Source organism: Salvelinus fontinalis, chromosome 16, assembly GCF_029448725.1.
Source record: "Salvelinus fontinalis isolate EN_2023a chromosome 16, ASM2944872v1, whole genome shotgun sequence".
Lineage (NCBI taxonomy): Eukaryota > Metazoa > Chordata > Actinopteri > Salmoniformes > Salmonidae > Salvelinus > Salvelinus fontinalis.
Window position 1 is genome coordinate 7320258 of NC_074680.1, and position 21221 is coordinate 7341478.

At 44.4% G+C, this 21221-nt stretch overlaps 2 protein-coding genes across 2 annotated transcripts in view; one reads left to right on the forward strand and one right to left on the reverse strand.

Annotated features, from left to right (window-relative positions):
• Positions 1 to 10104, forward strand: part of smyd3 (SET and MYND domain containing 3) — a 207735-nt gene extending 197631 nt beyond the window's left edge. Inside the window, exons 11-12 of the mRNA XM_055864258.1 lie at positions 9291 to 9399; positions 9816 to 10104. Of these exons, the coding sequence (XP_055720233.1) occupies positions 9291 to 9399; positions 9816 to 9917 (211 nt within the window). The 3' untranslated portion in view covers positions 9918 to 10104. The remainder of the gene's footprint in view (positions 1 to 9290; positions 9400 to 9815) is intronic.
• Positions 10105 to 13564: 3460 nt separating this feature from the next.
• The window catches only part of LOC129813457 (kinesin-like protein KIF26B), a 171512-nt gene continuing 163855 nt past the window's right edge, over positions 13565 to 21221 (reverse strand). The window contains exon 18 of the mRNA XM_055865784.1: positions 13565 to 18309. Within this exon, the coding sequence (XP_055721759.1) occupies positions 18161 to 18309 (149 nt within the window). The 3' untranslated portion in view covers positions 13565 to 18160. The remainder of the gene's footprint in view (positions 18310 to 21221) is intronic.

The following is a 21221-nucleotide window of genomic DNA, read 5'->3' on the forward strand; positions in this document are numbered from 1 at the left end:
CAGACTGACAGACAGGGGTTGGTAGTGATTCAGTCCTCCCTGTCAGACTGACAGACAGGGTCTGGTAGTGATTCAGTCCTCCCTGTCAGACTGACAGACAGGGGTTGGTAGTGATTCAGTCCTCCCTGTCAGACTGACAGACAGGGTATGGTAGTGATTCAGTCCTCCCTGACAGACAGGGTCTGGTAATGATTCAGTCCTCCCTGTCAGACTGACAGACAGGGTTTGGTAGTGATTCAACCTCCCTGTCAGACTGACAGACAGGATCTGGTAGTGATTCAGTCCTCCCTGTCAGACTGATATACAGGGTCTGGTAGTGATTCAGTCCTCCCTGTTAGACTGACAGACAGGGTTTGGTAGTGATTCAGTCATCCCTGACAGACTGACAGACAGGGTCTGGTAGTGATTCAGTCCTCCCTGTCAGACTGACAGACAGGGTCTGGTAGTGATTCAGTCCTCCCTGACAGACAGGGTTTGGTAGTGATTCAGTCCTCCCTGTCAGACTGACAGACAGGGTTTGGTAGTGATTCAGTCCTCCCTGACAGACAGGGTCTGGTTGTGATTCAGTCTTCCCTGTCAGACTGACAGACAGGGTCTGGTAGTGATTCAGTCCTCCCTGTCAGACTAACAGACAGGGGTTGGTACTGATTCAGTCCTCCCTGTCAGACTGACAGACAGGGGTTGGTAGTGATTCAGTCCTCCCTGTCAGACTGACAGACAGGGTCTGGTAGTGATTCAGTCCTCCCTGTCAGACTGACAGACAGGGGTTGGTAGTGATTCAGTCCTCCCTGTCAGACTGACAGACAGGGTATGGTAGTGATTCAGTCCTCCCTGACAGACAGGGTCTGGTAATGATTCAGTCCTCCCTGTCAGACTGACAGACAGGGTCTGGTAGTGATTCAGTCCTCCCTGTCAGACTGACAGACAGGCTCTGGTAGTGATGCAGTCCTCCCTGTCAGACTGACAGACAGGGTCTGGTAGTGATTCAGTCCTCCCTGTCAGACTGACAGACAGGGTCTGGTAGTGATTCAGTCCTCCCTGTCAGACTGACAGACAGGGTCTGGTAGTGATTCAGTCCTCCCTGTCAGACTGACAGACAGGGTCTGGTAGTGATTCAGTCCTCCCTGTCAGACTGACAGACAGGGTCTGGTAGTGATTCAGTCCTCCCTGTTAGACTGACAGACAGGGTTTGGTAGTGATTCAGTCATCCCTGACAGACAGGGTCTGGTAGTGATTCAGTCCTCCCTTTCAGACTGACAGACAGGGTTTGGTAGTGATTCAACCTCCCTGTCAGACTGACAGACAGGGTTTGGTAGTGATTCAGTCCTCCCTGACAGACAGGGTCTGGTAGTGATTCAGTCCTCCCTGTCAGACTGACAGACAGGGGTTGGTAGTGATTCAGTCCTCCCTGTCAGACTGACAGACAGGGGTTGGTAGTGATTCAGTCCTCCCTGTCAGACAGGGTCTGGTAATGATTCAGTCCTCCCTGTCAGACTGACAGACAGGGTCTGGTAGTGATTTAGTCCTCCCTGTCAGACTGACAGACAGGGTCTGGTAGTGATTCAGTCCTCCCTGACAGACAGGGTCTGGTAATGATTCAGTCCTCCCTGTCAGACTGACAGACAGGGTCTGGTAGTGATTCAGTCCTCCCTGTCAGACTGACAGACAGGGGTTGGTAGTGATTCAGTCCTCCCTGTCAGACAGGGTCTGGTAATGATTCAGTCCTCCCTGTCAGACTGACAGACAGGGTCTGGTAGTGATTTAGTCCTCCCTGTCAGACTGACAGACAGGGTCTGGTAGTGATTCAGTCCTCCCTGACAGACAGGGTCTGGTAGTGATTCAGTCCTCCCTGTCAGACTGACAGACAGGGTCTGGTAGTGATTCAGTCCTCCCTGACAGACAGGGTCTGGTTGTGATTCAGTCCTCCCTGTCAGACTGACAGACAGGGTTTGGTAGTGATTCAGTCCTCCCTAACAGACAGGGTCTGGTAGTGATTCAGTCCTCCCTGTCAGACTGACAGACAGGGTCTGGTAGTGATTCAGTCCTCCCTGTCAGACTGACAGACAGGGTCTGGTAGTGATTCAGTCCTCCCTGTCAGACTGACAGACAGGGTCTGGTAGTGATCCAGTCCTCCCTGTCAGACTGACAGACAGGGTCTGGTAGTGATTCAGTCCTCCCTGTCAGACTGACAGACAGGGTTTGGTAGTGATTCAGTCCTCCCTGACAGACAGGGTCTGGTAGTGATTCAGTCCTCCCTGTCAGACTGACAGACAGGGTTTGGTAGTGATTCAGTCCTCCCTGACAGACAGGGTCTGGTAGTGATTCAGTCTATCCCTGTCAGACTGACAGACAGGGTCTGGTAGTGATTCAGTCCTCCCTGTCAGACTGACAGACAGGGTTTGGTAGTGATTCAATCCTCCCTGTTAGACTGACAGACAGGGTCTGGTAGTGATTCAGTCCTCCCTGTCAGACTGACAGACAGGGTCTGGTAGTGATTCAGTCCTCCCTGTCAGACTGACAGACAGGGGTTGGTAGTGATTCAGTCCTCCCTGTCAGACAGGGTCTGGTAATGATTCAGTCCTCCCTGTCAGACTGACAGACAGGGTCTGGTAGTGATTTAGTCCTCCCTGTCAGACTGACAGACAGGGTCTGGTAGTGATTCAGTCCTCCCTGACAGACAGGGTCTGGTAGTGATTCAGTCCTCCCTGTCAGACTGACAGACAGGGTCTGGTAGTGATTCAGTCCTCCCTGACAGACAGGGTCTGGTTGTGATTCAGTCCTCCCTGTCAGACTGACAGACAGGGTTTGGTAGTGATTCAGTCCTCCCTAACAGACAGGGTCTGGTAGTGATTCAGTCCTCCCTGTCAGACTGACAGACAGGGTCTGGTAGTGATTCAGTCCTCCCTGTCAGACTGACAGACAGGGTCTGGTAGTGATTCAGTCCTCCCTGTCAGACTGACAGACAGGGTCTGGTAGTGATCCAGTCCTCCCTGTCAGACTGACAGACAGGGTCTGGTAGTGATTCAGTCCTCCCTGTCAGACTGACAGACAGGGTTTGGTAGTGATTCAGTCCTCCCTGACAGACAGGGTCTGGTAGTGATTCAGTCCTCCCTGTCAGACTGACAGACAGGGTTTGGTAGTGATTCAGTCCTCCCTGACAGACAGGGTCTGGTAGTGATTCAGTCTATCCCTGTCAGACTGACAGACAGGGTCTGGTAGTGATTCAGTCCTCCCTGTCAGACTGACAGACAGGGTTTGGTAGTGATTCAATCCTCCCTGTTAGACTGACAGACAGGGTCTGGTAGTGATTCAGTCCTCCCTGTCAGACTGACAGACAGGGTCTGGTAGTGATTCAGTCCTCCCTGTCAGACTGACAGACAGGGTCTGGTAGTGATTCAGTCCTCCCTGTCAGAATAAGCAACAGATGACTTCAAAAGCATATCAACTCCTGTAGAAATTGCACTATGGTTATTGTGAGTAATTTATGTTCCTTTAACTCCGCCTACAAACGGTCATCTCCTACCATTCTGATTGATTGATGACTGTCAGAAAACGTGGTTTCTAGTGTTTATTCCGTTGGTTACCTCGAGGCAGATGCCCTATGGGCAGAGTGGCCCGCACTCATTGAATAGGGCACCTATAATATGTCAGAGCAATCACTAGTAAAACCTCTCTTGTGAATGACCTCCTTACTGAGCGCAAAGTTGATGGCACTAGGTGTGCCAAGCATGTAGCGTCATAACCAAGAAGACTCGAGGCTGTAATCGCTGCCAAAAGGTATTTCAACAAAGTACTGAGTAAAGGGTCTGAATACTTATGTAAATGTGATATTCCGTTTTTCTAAAAACATGTTTTTGCTTTGTCATTATAGGGTATTGTGTGTAGATTGATGAGGGGGAAAACTATGCAATATTTTTTTGGAAATAAGGCTGTAACGTAGCAAAATGTGGAAAAAGTCAAGGGGTCTGAAATCTTTGAGTGCACTGTTTATTGTCCGACGGCTCTGTGTAACCCCTTGGCAGCATTATCAGAAAGCACAGAATTAGATTCTCACTGCTACGCAGACGATACACGGCTTTGCATTTCTGTATCACCCGAGGATTTTAGCTCTATTTGTCACGCCCTGACCTTAGAGAGCCTGTTTATGTCTCTATTTGGTTTGGTCAGGGTGTGATTTGGGGTGGGCATTCTATGTTTTGTTTTTCTATGATTTTGAATTTCTATGTTTTGGCCTGGTATGGTTCTCAATCAGGGACAGCTGTCTATCGTTGTCTCTGATTGGGAACCATACTTAGGTAGCCCTTTCCCTCCTTTCTTTGTGGGAAGGTAACTTTGTTTGTGGCACATAGCCCTTAAGCTTCACGGTTGTTTTGCATTGTTTATTTGTTTTGTCGGCGTCATTTCTAATAAAAGGAATATGTACGCTCACCACGCTGCGCTTTGGTCCACTTCTTACGACGGCCGTGACACTATTGATAAATTATTTGACTGTATTAGTGATTTAAATACTTGGATGGCTCACAACTTCCTCCGGCTAAATCAAGACAAGACCAAGGTACTTATTGTTGGAGTCAATGCATAGACAGAGAATCTAGCCGCACATTTTAATTCACGGGTAATAAAGATAAAACACCAGGTAATGCTCTCCTGTCTGGTCTACCAAAGAAAGCCATTGGTCAACTGCAAAACATACAAAATGCTGCAGCAAGGGGAACTGACCAAGACCCGATGGAGAGCACACATTACACCGGTGTTAAGGTCTCTGCACTTTTGGAATACATTTTAAGATTCTTCTATTGGTTTTTTAAATCAATCCACGATTGTGCACCCCAATACGTGTCAAACATGCTTTTAAGTTATGTACCCAATAGGTTCATCAGAGCCTTTTAACTATCCCAAAGCTTAAGACCAAGAGGCATGGAGAGGCAGCCTCTAGTTATTGTACTGTATAAATTAAGCTGGATTTGATTTGATTCTTATGCCCCCCCCCCCCAAAAAAAAAATGTAGACATGCCACCATGGCTTTACCCTCGGGACATGTATGTTACTGATAAAGTCAGTCATCTAGCACATATGTTTGAATGCTGCGGGGAAATCAAACCAGAAAACAACCAAATCAACCATACACTACTCTACATTAGCTGTATTAGTGACAATAGAACGGTTGATCTGAATAGTGGAATTAGCTGAATTACCTGATTGGATCTTGATGATTCCAGTTCTATTGAAAGATCCCCTAAGAAAGATCTACCACCACATTCAGCCTTCATCTCCTACAAAGTAGTTTCACATGGAAGGTGCGTTCGTCTTTCTAGGGCATCTAAGACATTGTTTGGTCTTTGATGAGGTTGTTTACATGTGTGTAGATTGTTTTAGTTGGCTTGTGGATGGTTCGTAAAATCAGACGGCTTTGTTTTGGGCTAGATGGAGTCTGTGACTTGCCATGTGATGTCTGTCTGCCTATCTGTCTGTGTTTCTGCGTTCACTCTCTAATGCAGAGCGCTTTTATCTCGGTGTGCGTGTGTTATGTGTGTGTGTGTCTGCTCCACCTGAGCAAAAGATAAAAGTCATTACTATTTCATTAAACCCATTTCCTCTGTCTCCCAAATGGCAAACTTTCCCAAACATTTTTCCCGCATAGCGGTGTATTTCCCAAAGATTTCTCCACAGTGTGATCTCTCCCAGTCTCCCTCTGCCAGAGAGAGATTTGGTTCCAAGTTATCCGCAGCTCAGACCACAGTCAGTTTGTGGCACAAGTTGAGAAAACAAGTGTGTGTGTGTTTAATATGAGAAACCACCCCAGCATTGACTTAATTGGATAGTTCTCTCCTTGAGTGCGTTACAGCCAAACAGTTTTTGTTGATAAATGCTTGAGGCAGAGAAAGTGTGTGTGTGTGTGTGTGCATGCGTGAGCTTGTGTGTCTGAGCTCCTCTCAATAAGTCATTGAGGCGGGGTGAGTGCTCCACGGCACTCTGTGTGTTTTTGGCCTATTGAGCAGTACACCAATTACTGTGATATTAATGAACCCATGGCTGGACGTGATAAGAAATAATATGGCTCTGAAAAACCTACTTTAATATTGACATTTAGTGTTCCACTGTCTGCCTCTCTTTATTTGTTGTCGTTCGGTTGGCACTCATCAGAAAGATGTCACTCAAATGATCTATAGTCCATTTGATTCTGGATGAACTTTTCTATAAATGTCAGACGGCTTCCATCTGTCCCGGTGACACATTGTGTAATTCAGGGGTGGCCAACCCTCCTCCTAGAGGGCTAGAGCAAAAACCTGCACCCAGTGGCTTTCCAGGAGGAAGGTGGGCCACCGCTGTTGTAAAACCAACACGTTCAACTGCAATCAAGTTGATGTGAATAAACCATGAGGAAGGGACTGTTTTGGAGTTGCCCAATTCTATGGCATCTGGTGTCGCTCTGCTCTCCTGTCTCAAGATGTCCATATAAACTACCGTCTGTCTGTTCACCATAAACAACAACAAGTGGGTTGGTTTGGGTTCAGGAGCTGTTCCCCACGCAAACCTGTTGTGTAGTGCTGCAAGTGGATTCTCTTAGAGTGTGTGTATTCTCGGTGTGTTTTCTCTGTGTGTGTGTGTGTGTGTGTGTGTGTGTGTGTGTTCTCTTAGTGTGTGTATTCTCTTAGTGTGTGTATTCTCTGTATGTGTATTATCTTAGATTGTGTGTGTATTGTCTAAGAGTGTGTGTATTCTTTGTGTGTGTGTCTATTCTCAAGGAGTGTGTGTATTCTCTGTGTATGCTCTTAGACTGTGTGTATTCTCTGTGTATGCTCTTAGAGTGTGTGTTTCCTCTGTGTGTGTGTGTGTGTGTATTCTCTTAGTGTGTGTATTCTCTTAGTGTGTGTATTCTCTGTATGTGTATTATCTTAGATTGTGTGTGTATTGTCTAAGAGTGTGTGTATTCTTTGTGTGTGTGTCTATTCTCAAGGAGTGTGTGTATTCTCTGTGTATGCTCTTAGACTGTGTGTATTCTCTGTGTATGCTCTTAGAGTGTGTGTATTCTCTGTGTATGCTCTTAGAGTGTGTGTATTCTCTGTGTATGCTCTTAGTGTGTGTATTCTCTGTGTATGCTCTTAGTGTGTGTATTCTCTGTGTACTCTCTGTGTATGCGCTTAGACTGTGTGTATTCTCTGTGTATGCTCTTAGTGTGTGTATTATCTGTATTAGACTGTGTGTATTCTCTGTGTATTCTCTTAGTGTGTGTATTATCTGTATGTGTATTCTCTGTGTGTGTGTTCTCTAAGAGTGTGTGTATTCTCTGTGTGTATTCTCTGTGTGTGTGTCTATTCTCAAGGAGTGTGTGTATTTTCTGTGTGTATTCTCTAAGAGTGTGTGTATTCTCTGTGTGTGTGTCTATTCTCAAGGAGTGTGTGTATTTTATGTGTGTATTCTCTGTGTGTGTGTATTCTCTGTGTGTGTGTATTCTCTGTATGTGTGTATTCTCTGTGTGTGTATTCTCTGTGTGTGTGTGTGTTCTCTAAGACTGCGTGTGTTCTCTACGAGTGTGTGTGTCTCTAAGAGTGTGGGTATTCTCTTAGTGTGTGTATTTTCTTAGTGTGTGTATTCTGTGTGTGTGTGTGTTCTCTAAGAGTGTGTGTAGTCTCTAAGAGTGTGTGTATTCTCTATGTGTATTGTCTTAGACTGTGTGTATTCTCTATGTGTATTCTCTAAGAGTGTGTGTATTCTCTTAGTGTGTGTATTCTCCAAGAGTGTGTGCATTCTGTGTGTGTGTGTGTGTTCTCTTGAGTGTGTGTGTTCTCTTGAGTGTGTGTGTTCTCTTGAGTGTGTGCGTTCTCTAAGAGTGTGTGTGTTCTCTAAGAGTGAGTATATTCTCTGTGTGTGTGTGTGTGTTCTCTAACAGAGCGTTTACACTATACAAGCGGCACTCGCCTAGCCACACTAGCCTCGGCCTCATGTGGGTGCTAGCAAAAAAGCTAGGTAGTGCCATGTATCAACAGCCATTGTCAGCCATTCCAGTAGTGGTTGGAAGCTATGGTGAGCTTTGATTTGGTCACTCGAGTGGCGATATCGCAGAGGATTTGAATAAAATTCAATTTTCCCCAACTTTAGTCCCGCCCTGTTTAGCTCCCTCGCCCATGCTCGCGTCACTCAACAGTCCCCCCGCCCACTTCTCTTCTCTTGCTTTCCTGCCATTGAAAGTGAATGGCTTCCGTTGTTTCACAGCGCGATACCGCTTCCTAGTGTAAACGGCCTGTACGAGTGTGTACCCTTTCTGTAAGTGAGTTTGTGTTCTTTAAGAGTGTGTATGATCCGTGGGAGTGTTTTATAACGTGGTAAATTCTTCATAATTCAACCAGAGGCATAAGGCTCTGCTCCACTTTAACACACGGACACACACACACACTCCACTCTCTCTCTCTCTCACACACACACACACACACACACACACACACACACACACACACACACACACACACACACACACACACACACACACACACACACACACACACACACACACACACACACACACACACACACACACACGTTTTTGACATGTGTATTTAAAAAGCTGTGGCGGTACAGTATTAATCAACCCCCTGATTAGCTATCCCAAATGTTGATAGATATTATGACATGGCTCATACCCTCGAGGGGAGTACTCGTATAGTCTCTCTCTCTCTCTCACTCGCTCTCTCTGTCTGACATGATTTCTCTGTGCGTGTTTATATAATGACATGATAGTGCAGTTCTAACCCTCCCAGCTCTATGATAAGAGTGTAAAGTCGAGCAAAGTAAATGTTTAAACAATCATTTTTTATTTCCAGAGATAAACCAATGATCATATTTACCCAGTTAATGCACCACGTGTAGTTTATTTTGATGCTAGAAAACACTTTTCTTGTGTTCTCTCCCTTTACCAACCTCCTCCTCTATCTGCACCCCTCTCTCTTTCTCGTTTACCACGGGAAGAAAAATGATTCCTTAACAGAAGAGCGGTGGAGTGGAAACGACGCGTTACTCTCTCCTGTCTGTCTAGTATAACTGTCTTTGAGCACTGTGAGACAGCCCTGGGTTCAAATAGGAGTTGTGTTCCTCCGAATACTTGAGAGCCACACTTACGTAAGCTAGTCTTGCGAAATGGAACTAATGGAACCGTCCCAAAACTGCAAAAACCCGCCCACCTGACACTCCAGTCAGGCGTGTTTGAATGCTCAGAGCATTTGAAAGATTTTGCTGATATCAAAGTTGCCAGCTGTACCCCCCTAATCACTCTACCCCCCCTCGTCTCTCCCCAGGCAGTACTACCCAGACCCCCACCCTGCCCACGCCATCCAGCTGATGAGAGTGGCCAAGCTCCAGCACTTTCTGGTTCACCTGGGGGACGCACAGCACACGCTGAGACTGGTGAGCTGGGCGGTGGACCATTGTTATGGCTGCCCTAACCCCGTCTCCCCTCATCTATCTCAGGGCTCGGTTCAGGGGGTTGCAGCGTTACAGATCATTTAGGTTCCCTCAAACTCAAATCTAGACCTCCAGCCAGTTCCACTGCTGTCATTCTTCCTGTCTAATCAGGGACTGATTTAGACATAGGACATCAGGTGGGTGCAATTAAGTATCAGGTGGAACTGAAAAACAGCCCTGTAGGGTAAGATTGGAATAATTCTGGTTTAGATAGACTTTGTACAACAGATACAGTATGAGTTTCTGGCTGGTAGCATGTAGAGAATCATGTCAGCTGTAGTCAACACATTTGTAAGGGTAAGGTAATGAACACACCACATCACTGAATACACCCCTGCTCTCTCCTATCTCCCGTGCAGGCCTATGACATCATGAAGGTTACTCACGGCAACCAGCACCCCCTGACCTGTGACCTCATCAGGAAGTTGGAGGAGTGTCGGGCGGAGTTGGACCGTGCCTAGCAACCTACCCCAGCCACCCGAGGGGATTGGAGAAGTCCATGGCTGTTCAGAAAGTAGCACATGTTTTTAGTGTAATGACGGTGAAGTGTTGTTTAGTTGATATTACATCATTTCTAGAGCTTCATTTTAGTTTTCATTTTGTTCCCTGTCATTTTTCATAACCCATTAAACTGAAACTTTAACTGTGCGTGTGTGCTCTGGGTTCAGATCTGTCTCCTTGTCTGAGCTGGTTCCTGTGTACTTGTGTGCGTGTGTTATCTCCGGATATGGCCACACAGTGTTTTGCTAGTTAACTCCCCCTAAAACTAGCCAGCGTTGTGACTAGAGAGACATGGATTAGGGCTCCTGCCCCCCCCCCCCCCCCCTCCCCTCCCTCAGATAGCATCCTGCAGAGTGATGTCACCTGCTGGGAGAGAATAGCACCCTGGGTGTGTGTCTGTCGGTATAGCCCAGTGCTGTAGGCTTGTTGGGCGAGCATAGCAGAGAATGGAAGGCACTGTTGTGTTCAGGAGAACCCTAGTCTTGTGTTTGTGTGTTTAATAGACAGGGCTATCAGTTGTACCATCGCTGTGTGTGTGTGTGTGTGTGTGTGTGTGTATGTGTGTGTTTAGCAGTGGCCTATCAGTTATACCATCTCATCTCTCTGCATGTCTCTCTCACTTAGTTCTAACCATCTACTTCCACTGTTAAACCGTAGGTAAACCTTAAATAAACCTTAGGTAAACCTTACATACATTTTAGGTTAACCTTACATAAACCTTAGGTAAACCTTAATACATAAACCTTAGGTACACCTTACATAAACCTTACATAAACCTTACGTAAACCTTACATAAACCTTACATAAACCTTACATAAACCTTACGTAAACCTTGGGTAAACCGTACATAAACCTTAGGTAAACCTTACGTAAACCTTAGGTAAACCTTACGTAAACCTTAGGTAAACCTTGGGTAAACCTTAGGTAAACCTTACGTAAACCTTGGGTAAACCTTAGGTAAACCTTACGTAAACCTTGGGTAAACCTTACGTAAACCTTACGTAAACCTTGGGTAAACCTTGGGTAAACCTTGTGTACACTGATGCCGGTATTTCTCACTGACCGTGTGACTGTGTGGTCTGAGCTGTGGATGAGACAGTGGGAACACACCTTGGCATTCGGCTGCTGATGGACTGACTGTGGTCTGAGCTGCGGATGGCGTTTCTAGTTGATCACTCTCTCAGGGTGTTCCTGATGTAGCTTCTAGCTGGGGGGTTGTATGGCTCTTTGTTAAGGATGCTAAAAAATACATTATCTTTCCCTAAAATCCATGGTTTTCCTGAACTCCCGGTTGGAGGCTCCCTCACTCCCTGCTTATTCTCTCCGGATTACTGGGATCCTCCAACTGGGATTTCTGTAAACCGGGGAATTTTGGGGAAATGAGTGGAGTTGTGCAACCTTAGTAATGGTGTTACTTCTACAGCCATCTTACCAGGTCTCTCTTGAGAAAGGGATTCCACTCTCAAAAGGCTGACGTCGGCTCCGCCTATAGCGACTGCGTCACGTCGGTATTGACACTAACACACGCCCTCATAGTATTGCTTTCGGATAACTGCCAGTTTGTCCACTGGCATACAGATCAACTCTCAGGTTTGTTTTGAACGTAGTGAGAGATCTAGTCTCCGGTTTGATCCAGCCGTGTCTAGCTAATATGACTTGAGGTGTACTCTACATGTGACCAATTGGTGTTGATGCCTATATGCTTTAGCTCTGCAGGCTAACAGTTTTGTGGCACGTAGGGAACTCTGGTTCGAGCCCAGTCAGTCTGAAATGCCTGTCTGTCTGAATGTGGAGGACAATGAGAGAACTAGATATCACCCCCCCCCCCTCTCTGCAGAGAACTATACAATGAACAGACCATTTCTAAATCATCTATTACTCTCTGTTTGCACTATCAGATTGGATTCACGATCATCTCTTCAGCTTCCATTTTGATCTTTATTCCCGTCGCTCGCTCTCTCCCTTCTTTCTCTCGCTCTCTCCCTCCCTCCCCCTTTCTCTCTCTCTCCCCCTACCTCCCCCCCTATCTCTTTCTGTGATGGGTGGTGTCTGAAAGCCCAGCAGGAGAGCCTGAGATAATCAAAGGGACATCAGAGACGTTTCACCCCCATGCCCATCCCTCTCTTTCTTTCTCTCCCTCCCTCCATCCCTCTCTACACTGCCTGTCAGCCTCTCCACCTATCAAGGCCTTTTTCTCCTAGGGACATTTTTCTTCCCTTTTTATCTCTGTCTGTCTCTCTCTCACACACACACCCCGGTATAAACCAGTGTTCCAGCGGTGTAAATGCTTTTTTCCCCCATTTAAAGGCTACTTACCATTTAAAAGCCTGCTATCCAGGTCCTGTGGAAGAGGCAGAAGAGAGTGAGTCCACAGTAAACCTCCCTCGGTGCTGATCAGAGATAGTGATATGGCGAGATACAGTCTGATACAAAACCTCAATCATTTCCTTCCTTGTCTGAACATAACTTATCGTGCAACTATCCTGTTAATGTACTGCATAGTGGATCAGATAACTGCGAGCTGTGGGAGACTGGTTGGTTTCCGCTTAGGACGGAGGGAAGAAGAAGAGAGAGAAAAAGGGAGAGAGAGAGAACACACACACACAGATACATAAGGAGAAACATCCACAGTCACACGTTACCATGTCTGTGAGTTATACCAAAGGGTTGGGTCAGGGTGCTGAGATTTACAGATGTGTCCATGTGTGAAGACAATGGGGAAGTACTGTGGATACAAGACAGAGAAAGAGAGAGACAGGAAAGCTCCTATTCTTCATCCACCAATGGGATTTGTTCTCTCCTCTCTCCCTAGCAGTCTCTCTTCCTTATCCCCTCTCCCCTGGGCCCCTCACCCCCTCTCATGCGCCCATGGACAGGCCTCCCCCCCTTCTCTCCTCTCCCCTCGTGTGGGTGTTCAAAGCAGGGTGTCAGGAGCACATTTCATCCAGGGGCTGAGAATATAGAACCCTGGTATCCCACCAGAGGCCTTTCTCCCTCTCTCTCTCTCTCTCTCTGTCAGTGGCAAAGTTATTGTAATTGCGGCGCGACATTAATATTACAAATACATTCTAATGACAACAAAAGGCTCACTCGGTCTCTGTCGCAGGCACTGATACTGCTTCTCCTCCGTTGGGCAAGAGAAATTACTAGTGTAGGCCTACACGCACACAGTAGCAGTAACACCCAGTGAGATGTAGAGGCAAAGAGAAGGATGGTTCTCTGCTGTTGTATGCTAATACCGCCACTGGGGAGGACCTGAGAAGGAATGATGTGTCACAACATAGACATCTGTTACATGACAGACACTGCAGCTAAACCTGGGCGGATGGAGCCTGGTTTCACTAAGTGGGTCCCATCTATGGTAGAAATTGGTTCAAATGTTCAGTTCGTAATAAGTGCATGAAAAACAGGGCTCTTAGCCCCGTTTATACCTGGTACTAACATAAGTCCTTTGTCCTGATCTTGTCTACATTATGATTGTGCCCATATTGCTTTGTGGGAAGGTGGTTGGTTTACTAACACTCATATTCAATCTGAGGAATTTTGAGCATGGTAACTGGGTGGATGTGTAGAAGAAATTGAGAGAATAAATTGACAACTCATCTCCTCCAATACAATCCTTTATTTACAGCAATCCTTGCGTCACTGTCAGATTCTCAGTCTGTTTCTCTGTTCGAAGTTTTCCTGCTGACAGTTACACACAGACATGGGTCGTGTTCAGCAGGCACAATTAGGAAGAAACATTTTTGGACCAACTTTTTTCATTTCCCATTTCAAACTGGTTTATTTCTCCCCGTTTGTGCCTTCTGAACACAACCATAGTCTGTCTCTCTGGTCTGGGCATCTGTCTCTCTCAAAACACACACACAAATTAGCCCAGCCAAAGCACAGTAAGGCCTAGCTAGCATGAGATGGGACTTCGGGTAAATTCCATTTCTATTCCGTCTTCTCAGGAGACGTTTTGGCTGAATACCATTTCAAGATTTGAAGCTAGCTGTTTTGTTCAGTAGGATTTGTTCCTTTCCCGAAATGGACTAAATTAAGTTGTGTCCAATCCTGCTATCTACAGTAGGCTACCTCTCTCACTCCTCTCAGAGACAACCAGAGAAATAGATCTCTTTACAACACATCTGACCCCATGACAAGGGAGTGGGACGTTGCCATGGTGACACACACAGACGTGACCAGGGTGTATTCAGGAAGGTGAGATGTTCAAACTTCGCAGATAGAAATGTAACGAATAGAGCAGACTCGATTCCCTATCCTTCGAGACAATCGTCTTTTCTACACAATACATTTCTACGCGCAGGTTTTGTAATGTTGCAGCCTGCCAAACGTGACTCTGGAGAGTACCATCATCAACAGGCTCCGGGTAGAAGCTGCCCTCAGGAACAGATCCAGGATCAGATGACCTATCCTGAATCATATCTTAACCATTAGGGGACTACTTCTTTCTACTCCCATCAATCGGACAATTCCCATCTCAAGGAGGAAGTAACAAACGAAAATAGCGGAGGAGAAAAGAAAATATCTCAAATAAAGACGATAGTGTATATGTTGTAATCTATCTATATATGAAATGGCCTCAGCATATGTACATTATTTTGTCTTTTTTTAAATGCATAGTAACTTTGCAGACCAAAAGGTGTGTGGATAATGCATTATACAATACAAGCAACTCTCTGTTCCAGCACCTCTCTGTTCCAGCATGCCTCCTGAGTTAAATAAATAAGATCCTTCATTCATGACCATGACATAGGGGAGAGGTGAAAGGGCAAGGGGCATGACCTCTCACGAAAGGGAGGGAGAGGGAATGATGAGGATGATAATAAAAATAATACATTTTATTAATAAATGCCTCTCAAAACAGCCAAGGACACTACGTCATAAAATATGATGGTAAGATGAAGAAGAAGAAGAAGCATTTATGTCTGAAAGTTATTTTAGGAAACAGGCTATATATGTATGTTTATATATATACATCTATATATATATATATATATATATTTATAATATATATGTATATACGTATGTGTGTGTATGTATATATATACATATGTATATATATATATATATATATATACACATTACATATGTGTATATATACATATATATTTATATACATACATACGTATATATATATATATGCATTCGTGTGTATATATATATATCTATATACACACATACATACGTATGTATATGTATGCATATATATGCACATTACATATATATATATATGTATAACTATATATATGTATGTGTTTCTATGTATGTGTATATATATATACAGTTGAAGTCGGAAGTTTACATACACCTAAGCCAAATACATTTAAACTCAGTTTTTCACAATTCCTGACATTTAATCCAAGTAAAAATTCCCTGTTTTAGGTCAGTTAGGATCACCATTTTATTTTAAGAATGTGAAATGTCAGAATAGTAGTAGAGAGAATTATTTATTTCAGCTTTAATTTCTTTCATCGCATTCCCAGTGGGTCAGAAGTTTACATACACTCAATTAGTATTTGGTAGCATTGCCTTTAAATTGTTTAACTTGGGTCAAATGTTTCGGGTAGCCTTCCACAAGCTTCCTACAATAATTTGGGTGAATTTTGTCCCACTCCTCTTGGCAGAGCTGGTGTAACTGAGTCAGGTTTGTAGGCCTCCTTGCTCGCACACGCTTTTTCAGTTCTGCCCACAAATGTTCTATAGGGTTGAGGTCAGGGCTTTGTGATGGCCACTCCAATACCTTGACTTTGTTGTACTTTAGCCATTTTGCCACAACTTTGGAGGTATGCTTGGGGTCATTATCCATTTGGAAGACCCATTTACGACCAAGCTTTAACTTCCTGACTGATGTCTTGAGATGTTGCTTCAATATATCCACATAATATTCCTCCTCATGATGCCATCTATTTTGTGAAGTGCACCAGGCCCTCCTGCAGCAAAGCACCCCCACAACATGATTCTGCCACCCCCGTGCTTCACGGTTGGGATGGTGTTCTTCGGCTTGCAAGCCTCCCTCTTTTTCCTCCAAACATAATGATGGTCATTATGGCCAAACAGTTCTATTTTTGTTTCATCAGACAAGAGGACATTTCTCCAAAAAGTACGATCTTTGTCCCCATGTGCAGTTGCAAACTGTAGTCTGGCTTTTTATATGGCGGTTTTGGAGCAGTGGCTTCTTCCTTGCTGAGCAGCCTTTCAGGTTATGACGATATAGGACTCGTTTTACTGTGGATATAGATACTTTTGTACCTGTTTCCTCCAGTATCTTCACAAGGTCCGTTGCGGTTGTTCTGGGATTGATTTGCACTTTTTGCACCAAAGTACGTTAATCTCTAGGAGATAGAACGCATCTCCTTCCTGAGCGGTTTGACGGCTGCGTGGTCCCATGGTGTTTATACTTGCGTACTATTGTTTGTACAGATGAACGTGGTACCTTCAGGCGTTTGGAAATTGCTCCCAAGGATGAACCAGACTTGTGGAGGTCTACAATTGTTTTTCTGAGGTCTTGGCTGATGTCTTTTGATTTTCCCATGATGTCAAGCAAAGAGGCGCTGAGTTTGAAGGTAGGCCTTGAAATACATCCACAGGTACACCTCCAATTGACTCAAATGATGTCAATTAGCCTATCAGAAGCTTCTAAAGCCATGACATCCTTTTCTGGAAGTTTCCAAGCTGTTTAAAGGCACAGCCAACTTAGGGTATGAACTTCTGACCCACTGGAATTGTAATACAATGAATTATAGGTGAAATAATCTGTAAGCAATTGTTGGGAAAATGACTTGTGTCATGCACAAAGTATATGTCCTAACCGACTTGCCAAAACTATAGTTTGTTAACAAGAAATTTGTGGAGTGGTTGAAAAACGAGTTTTAATAACTCCAACCAAAGTATGTAAACTTCCGACTTCAACTGTATATATATGTGTGTATATATATATAGTATATGCATGTATGTATGTATGTTTATACAAACATTTAGATCTGAAACTGTCTCAAGCACCAAACTATTATGAAAGTGAATGCACCACGACAGTGGCACCAAGCAGAGTGAATGGGATATTTTCCTCTACACTCATATTTAACTCAGATTTCCCCCATTTTTTAGACCTGTAGAATAGAGCAGTGTCCCTTCAACCCATTAATCACATGGTCACACCCATCCCCTTCTATGGTAGTTATTACGATGTTTCCCTAAAGGTAACATTGTCTTTTAGCCTTTGTTCATCCCTCCATCTCCCTTCCCTTCTAGCTGATGTCTCTCTGCACCTCTTGATCATCGTTAGGGGACGGGTGGGGACGGGTGGGGGACGGGTGGGGACGGGTGTTAAGTCTGAACCCCCGACTGAATACTTCAGTTGCCACCACCATTGCCTGAGGAATGACAATGAAATCAATGGGCCAGAAGATACACCACCACCACCTCCCTTCCCTGGGTCTTGTCCGTCTTTAAATATAATTTCCTATCCCCTAAAGCACTCTGTGTGGTGTCACTGTCTTCAGAGAATTTAAAAAAGCGGTATAGAAAACGTACACGTAACAGGTCCTAAAGTTGAATCCTAACTAGTGCAGAACAATACAAGCCACTGAGAACAGCTAGTCAGGGGAGGAAACACCGAGTAAAACGTTCTGTGGTTTTTACTTTCCACAACTTTTTTCTTCTTTTTACTTTTGAGATCTAATTCTTTTTTTCAGCTAGCACCATCTGTACACAAATACAGGAGCAATGGTTCCGATTTCGAAGTGTTCGCAAGGCACTTGTCTTTCACACACAAGGTGGGTTTTCTTTTCCTTTCTGTCGTTCTTTTTTCTTTTTTTCCCTACGTGTCTATAGCCGTCTGTCAGCCAGTCCTTATTCAAAGCAAGCACAACTTTATTTACAAACTACATCTCCAACAACTCCTCAGTAAAAGTGCTCTTCCTGTCAGGTGGGAGATGTACTCCTCATTTAAAAAAAAAAACACCCTCTCTCTTCCTCCTCTTCATTCTTCATCCTCCTCCTCTCCCTCCCTTGCTCCCTGTCCCGCTGCTTAAAAAAATATTCATCTTTAGTGTCTGCCTTTGTTCTTCTGCACCTCCTCATGGAAATCCCTCCCTTCGTTCCATCCCTCTCTCTTCCTGCTGTTATATCCGAGATGCTCCAATTCCCTTGAGTCCTAACAGTCCTAGAGGAGGTGTGGTCCGTCTGTCTGTCCGTGGGTCTACCTGCGGCAGCAGGTGACGTCGAAGCAGGTGACTATCATGAGGTGAGCCTTGCAGAAGTTGACCCTGGTCTCCAGTCTGTCTGTCATCACCTCTAGAGCCTCCAGGTACTCCAGAGAGTCTACCTCAAACGTCTGCTGCAGGTCAACTATGGGGAGAGGACAGAGAGACGGCCAATATGTTACAACCAGGGGCAGAGACAGGAACAGAGACAGAAAGAAGGACATTTGTTACAACCATGTTATAGGGACAGAGACAGGGACAGAAGCCTTGTTTATACATGGTGCTAGCATGTATATTTGATCTTATCCACATTGTAGCCGTTGCATATTTGTATAAAAAAAATTTAACCTTTATTTTAACAGGGAAGACATATTGAAACCTAGGTCTCTTTTTAAATGTGCCCCGGTTAATACAATATGAAAATAAAGAATAATAATATGTATATATATATACACACATATATACATATCTATATATACATACATAGATACATAGATAGATACATAGATACATACATACATACATACATACATACATACATACATACATACATACACAAATACATACACACACATACATATATACACTGCTCAAAAAATAAAAGGAACACTTAAACAACACAATGTAACTCCAAATCAATCACACTTCTGTGAAATCAAACTGTCCACTTAGGAAGCAACACTGATTGACAACAACCCAGCAGCAGGACCGATACCTCCGCCTTTGTGCAAGGAGGAGCACTGCCAGAGCCCTGCAAAATGATCTCCAGCAGGCCACAAATGTGCATCCCTTTATTTTTTTGAGCAGTGTACATAAACAGGTTTTTTTAAATTGTTAAAATAACTTCTCTAGGATAGGGGGCAGCATTTTCACGTTTGGATGAAAATCTCTATTTCTGCTTTTTGTTACTCCTCTCTTTGGCTGGAAAAATGGCTGTGTTTTTCTGTGGCTATGTACTGACCTAACATAATCGTTTGGTGTACTTTCGCCGTAAATCCTTTTTGAAATCAGACATGTTGGCTGGATTCACAACAAGTGTAGCTTTAATTTGGTGTCTTTCATGTGTGATTTCATGAAAGTTAGATTTTTATAGTAATTTATTTGAATTTGGCGCTCTGCATTTTTACTGGCTTTTGGCCAAGTGGGACGTTAGCGTCGCACATATCCCAGAGAAGATAAGAAACTGAAACATAATTATTCAGAATCTTTTCTCAGTACTTTGTTAAAGCACCTTGGGTATGACGCTAAAAGCTTGGCACACCTGTATTTGGGGAGTTTCTCCCATTCATCTCTGCAGATCCTCTCAAGCTCTGTCAGGTTGGATGGGGAGCGTCACTGCACAGATATTTCCAGGTCTCTCCAGAGATGTTTGATTGGGTTCAAGTCTGGGCTCTGGTTGGGCCATTCAAGGACAATCAGAGACTTGCCCCGAAGCCACTCTTGGCTGTGTGCTTGGGATCGTTGTCCTGTTGGAAGGCTAACCTTCACCCCAGGTCTTGAGTGCTCTGGAGCAGGTTTTCACCATGGATCTCTCTGTACTTTGCTCCGTTCATCTTTCCATCGATCCTGATTAGTCTCCTAGTCCCTGCAGCTGAAAAACATCCCCACAGCATGATGCTGCCACCACCATGCTTCACCGTAGGGATGGTGCCAGGTGTCCTTCAGAAGTGACGCTTGGCATTCAGGACAAAGAGTTTCATCTTGGTTTCATCAGACCAGAGAATCTTGTTTCTCCTGGTCTTAGAGTCTTTAGGTGCCTCTTGGCAAACTCCAAGCGGGCTGTCATGTGCCTTTTACAGAGGAGTGGCTTCCGTCTGGCTACTCTTCTGCAGAGAAGGTTGTCTTTCTGGACCGATCTCCCATCTCCACAGAGGAACTTTGGAGGTCTGGCAGAGTGACCATCGGGTTCTTGGTCACCTGTGGAACCTTTTATAGATAGGTGTGTGCCTTTCAAAATCATGTCCAATCAATTGAATTTACCACAGCTGGACTCTGTGACTATTGTGTCTAAAGCATTGACTACTGTAATGGTGCTATGCTCAGGCCTAAACCCTGATTGGTTTACATTCAAAATACATTTCTCAGATTTAAAAAAAGAGCAAAGTTGTACATTTACCAAGGATTCAAGAATCTTAGCTTGACAAGGAAGCCTTGAAATGGAGCGATAATTATTAAGGTCACTACTATCCCAGCCCTTTTGGAGTGGCAGCACAAGAGCTGGTTTTCCATACTATTGGAATATTTCCTGATAATAATGTTTCATAAAGAATGTGGGTTATTGAGCCAACAAATGGGTGCTGCACACTTAACCTCTTTGGGCTCAAGGGGCAGTATTGAGTAGCCAGATAAAAGGTGCCCATTTCAAAAAGGCCTCGTACTCAATTCTTGCTCGTACAATATGCATATTATTATTACTATTGGATAGAAAACACTCTCTAGTTTCCAAAACCGTTTGAATTATATCTGTGGGTGAAAGAGAACTGGACTTAGAGCAATTTTCCTATGTGTATGTCAGAATGCAGAATTTTGCTGGCTGTTCTGAGACCTGTGTATTAATTTGCCTGTCCTCTATTGGTTGAGATGCACTGCAGACGCCTTCCACTCGGTGTCAGCGAATAGGGAGAGTTGAAATGGAGTTTCTACGTAGGTCCCAAAGGTTATAAATTGCTTGGAACCGAAGTGTCCCATCTTCCCACTCTTCGCTCTGACGCAGGAAGGGTCTTGGCATGTCATTTTAGAAGCTCCCGTATTAGCTCCTAGATATATCCGGCTCTGTTTCTATTCGATATAGGTGTTGAAGACATCGTAATGTTGTTATTTTAAACCGAATTATATCAGTTTATGTCAGTATATTGCGATTTTCTGGTATTTATTTTCGTCTTAGGAAGTTGGGTATCTCTGGCCCACATGGCTATTGTTTACTGCTAATTGCAACGTTGAAGACGACGTTCTCCAACCTAGCAACGATTCTTTTGGACAAAGGACACATTTCCCAAGATTCTGATGGGAGTTCATCTAAAAGTAAGAACTATTTATGCTGATAATTCATTGTTCTGT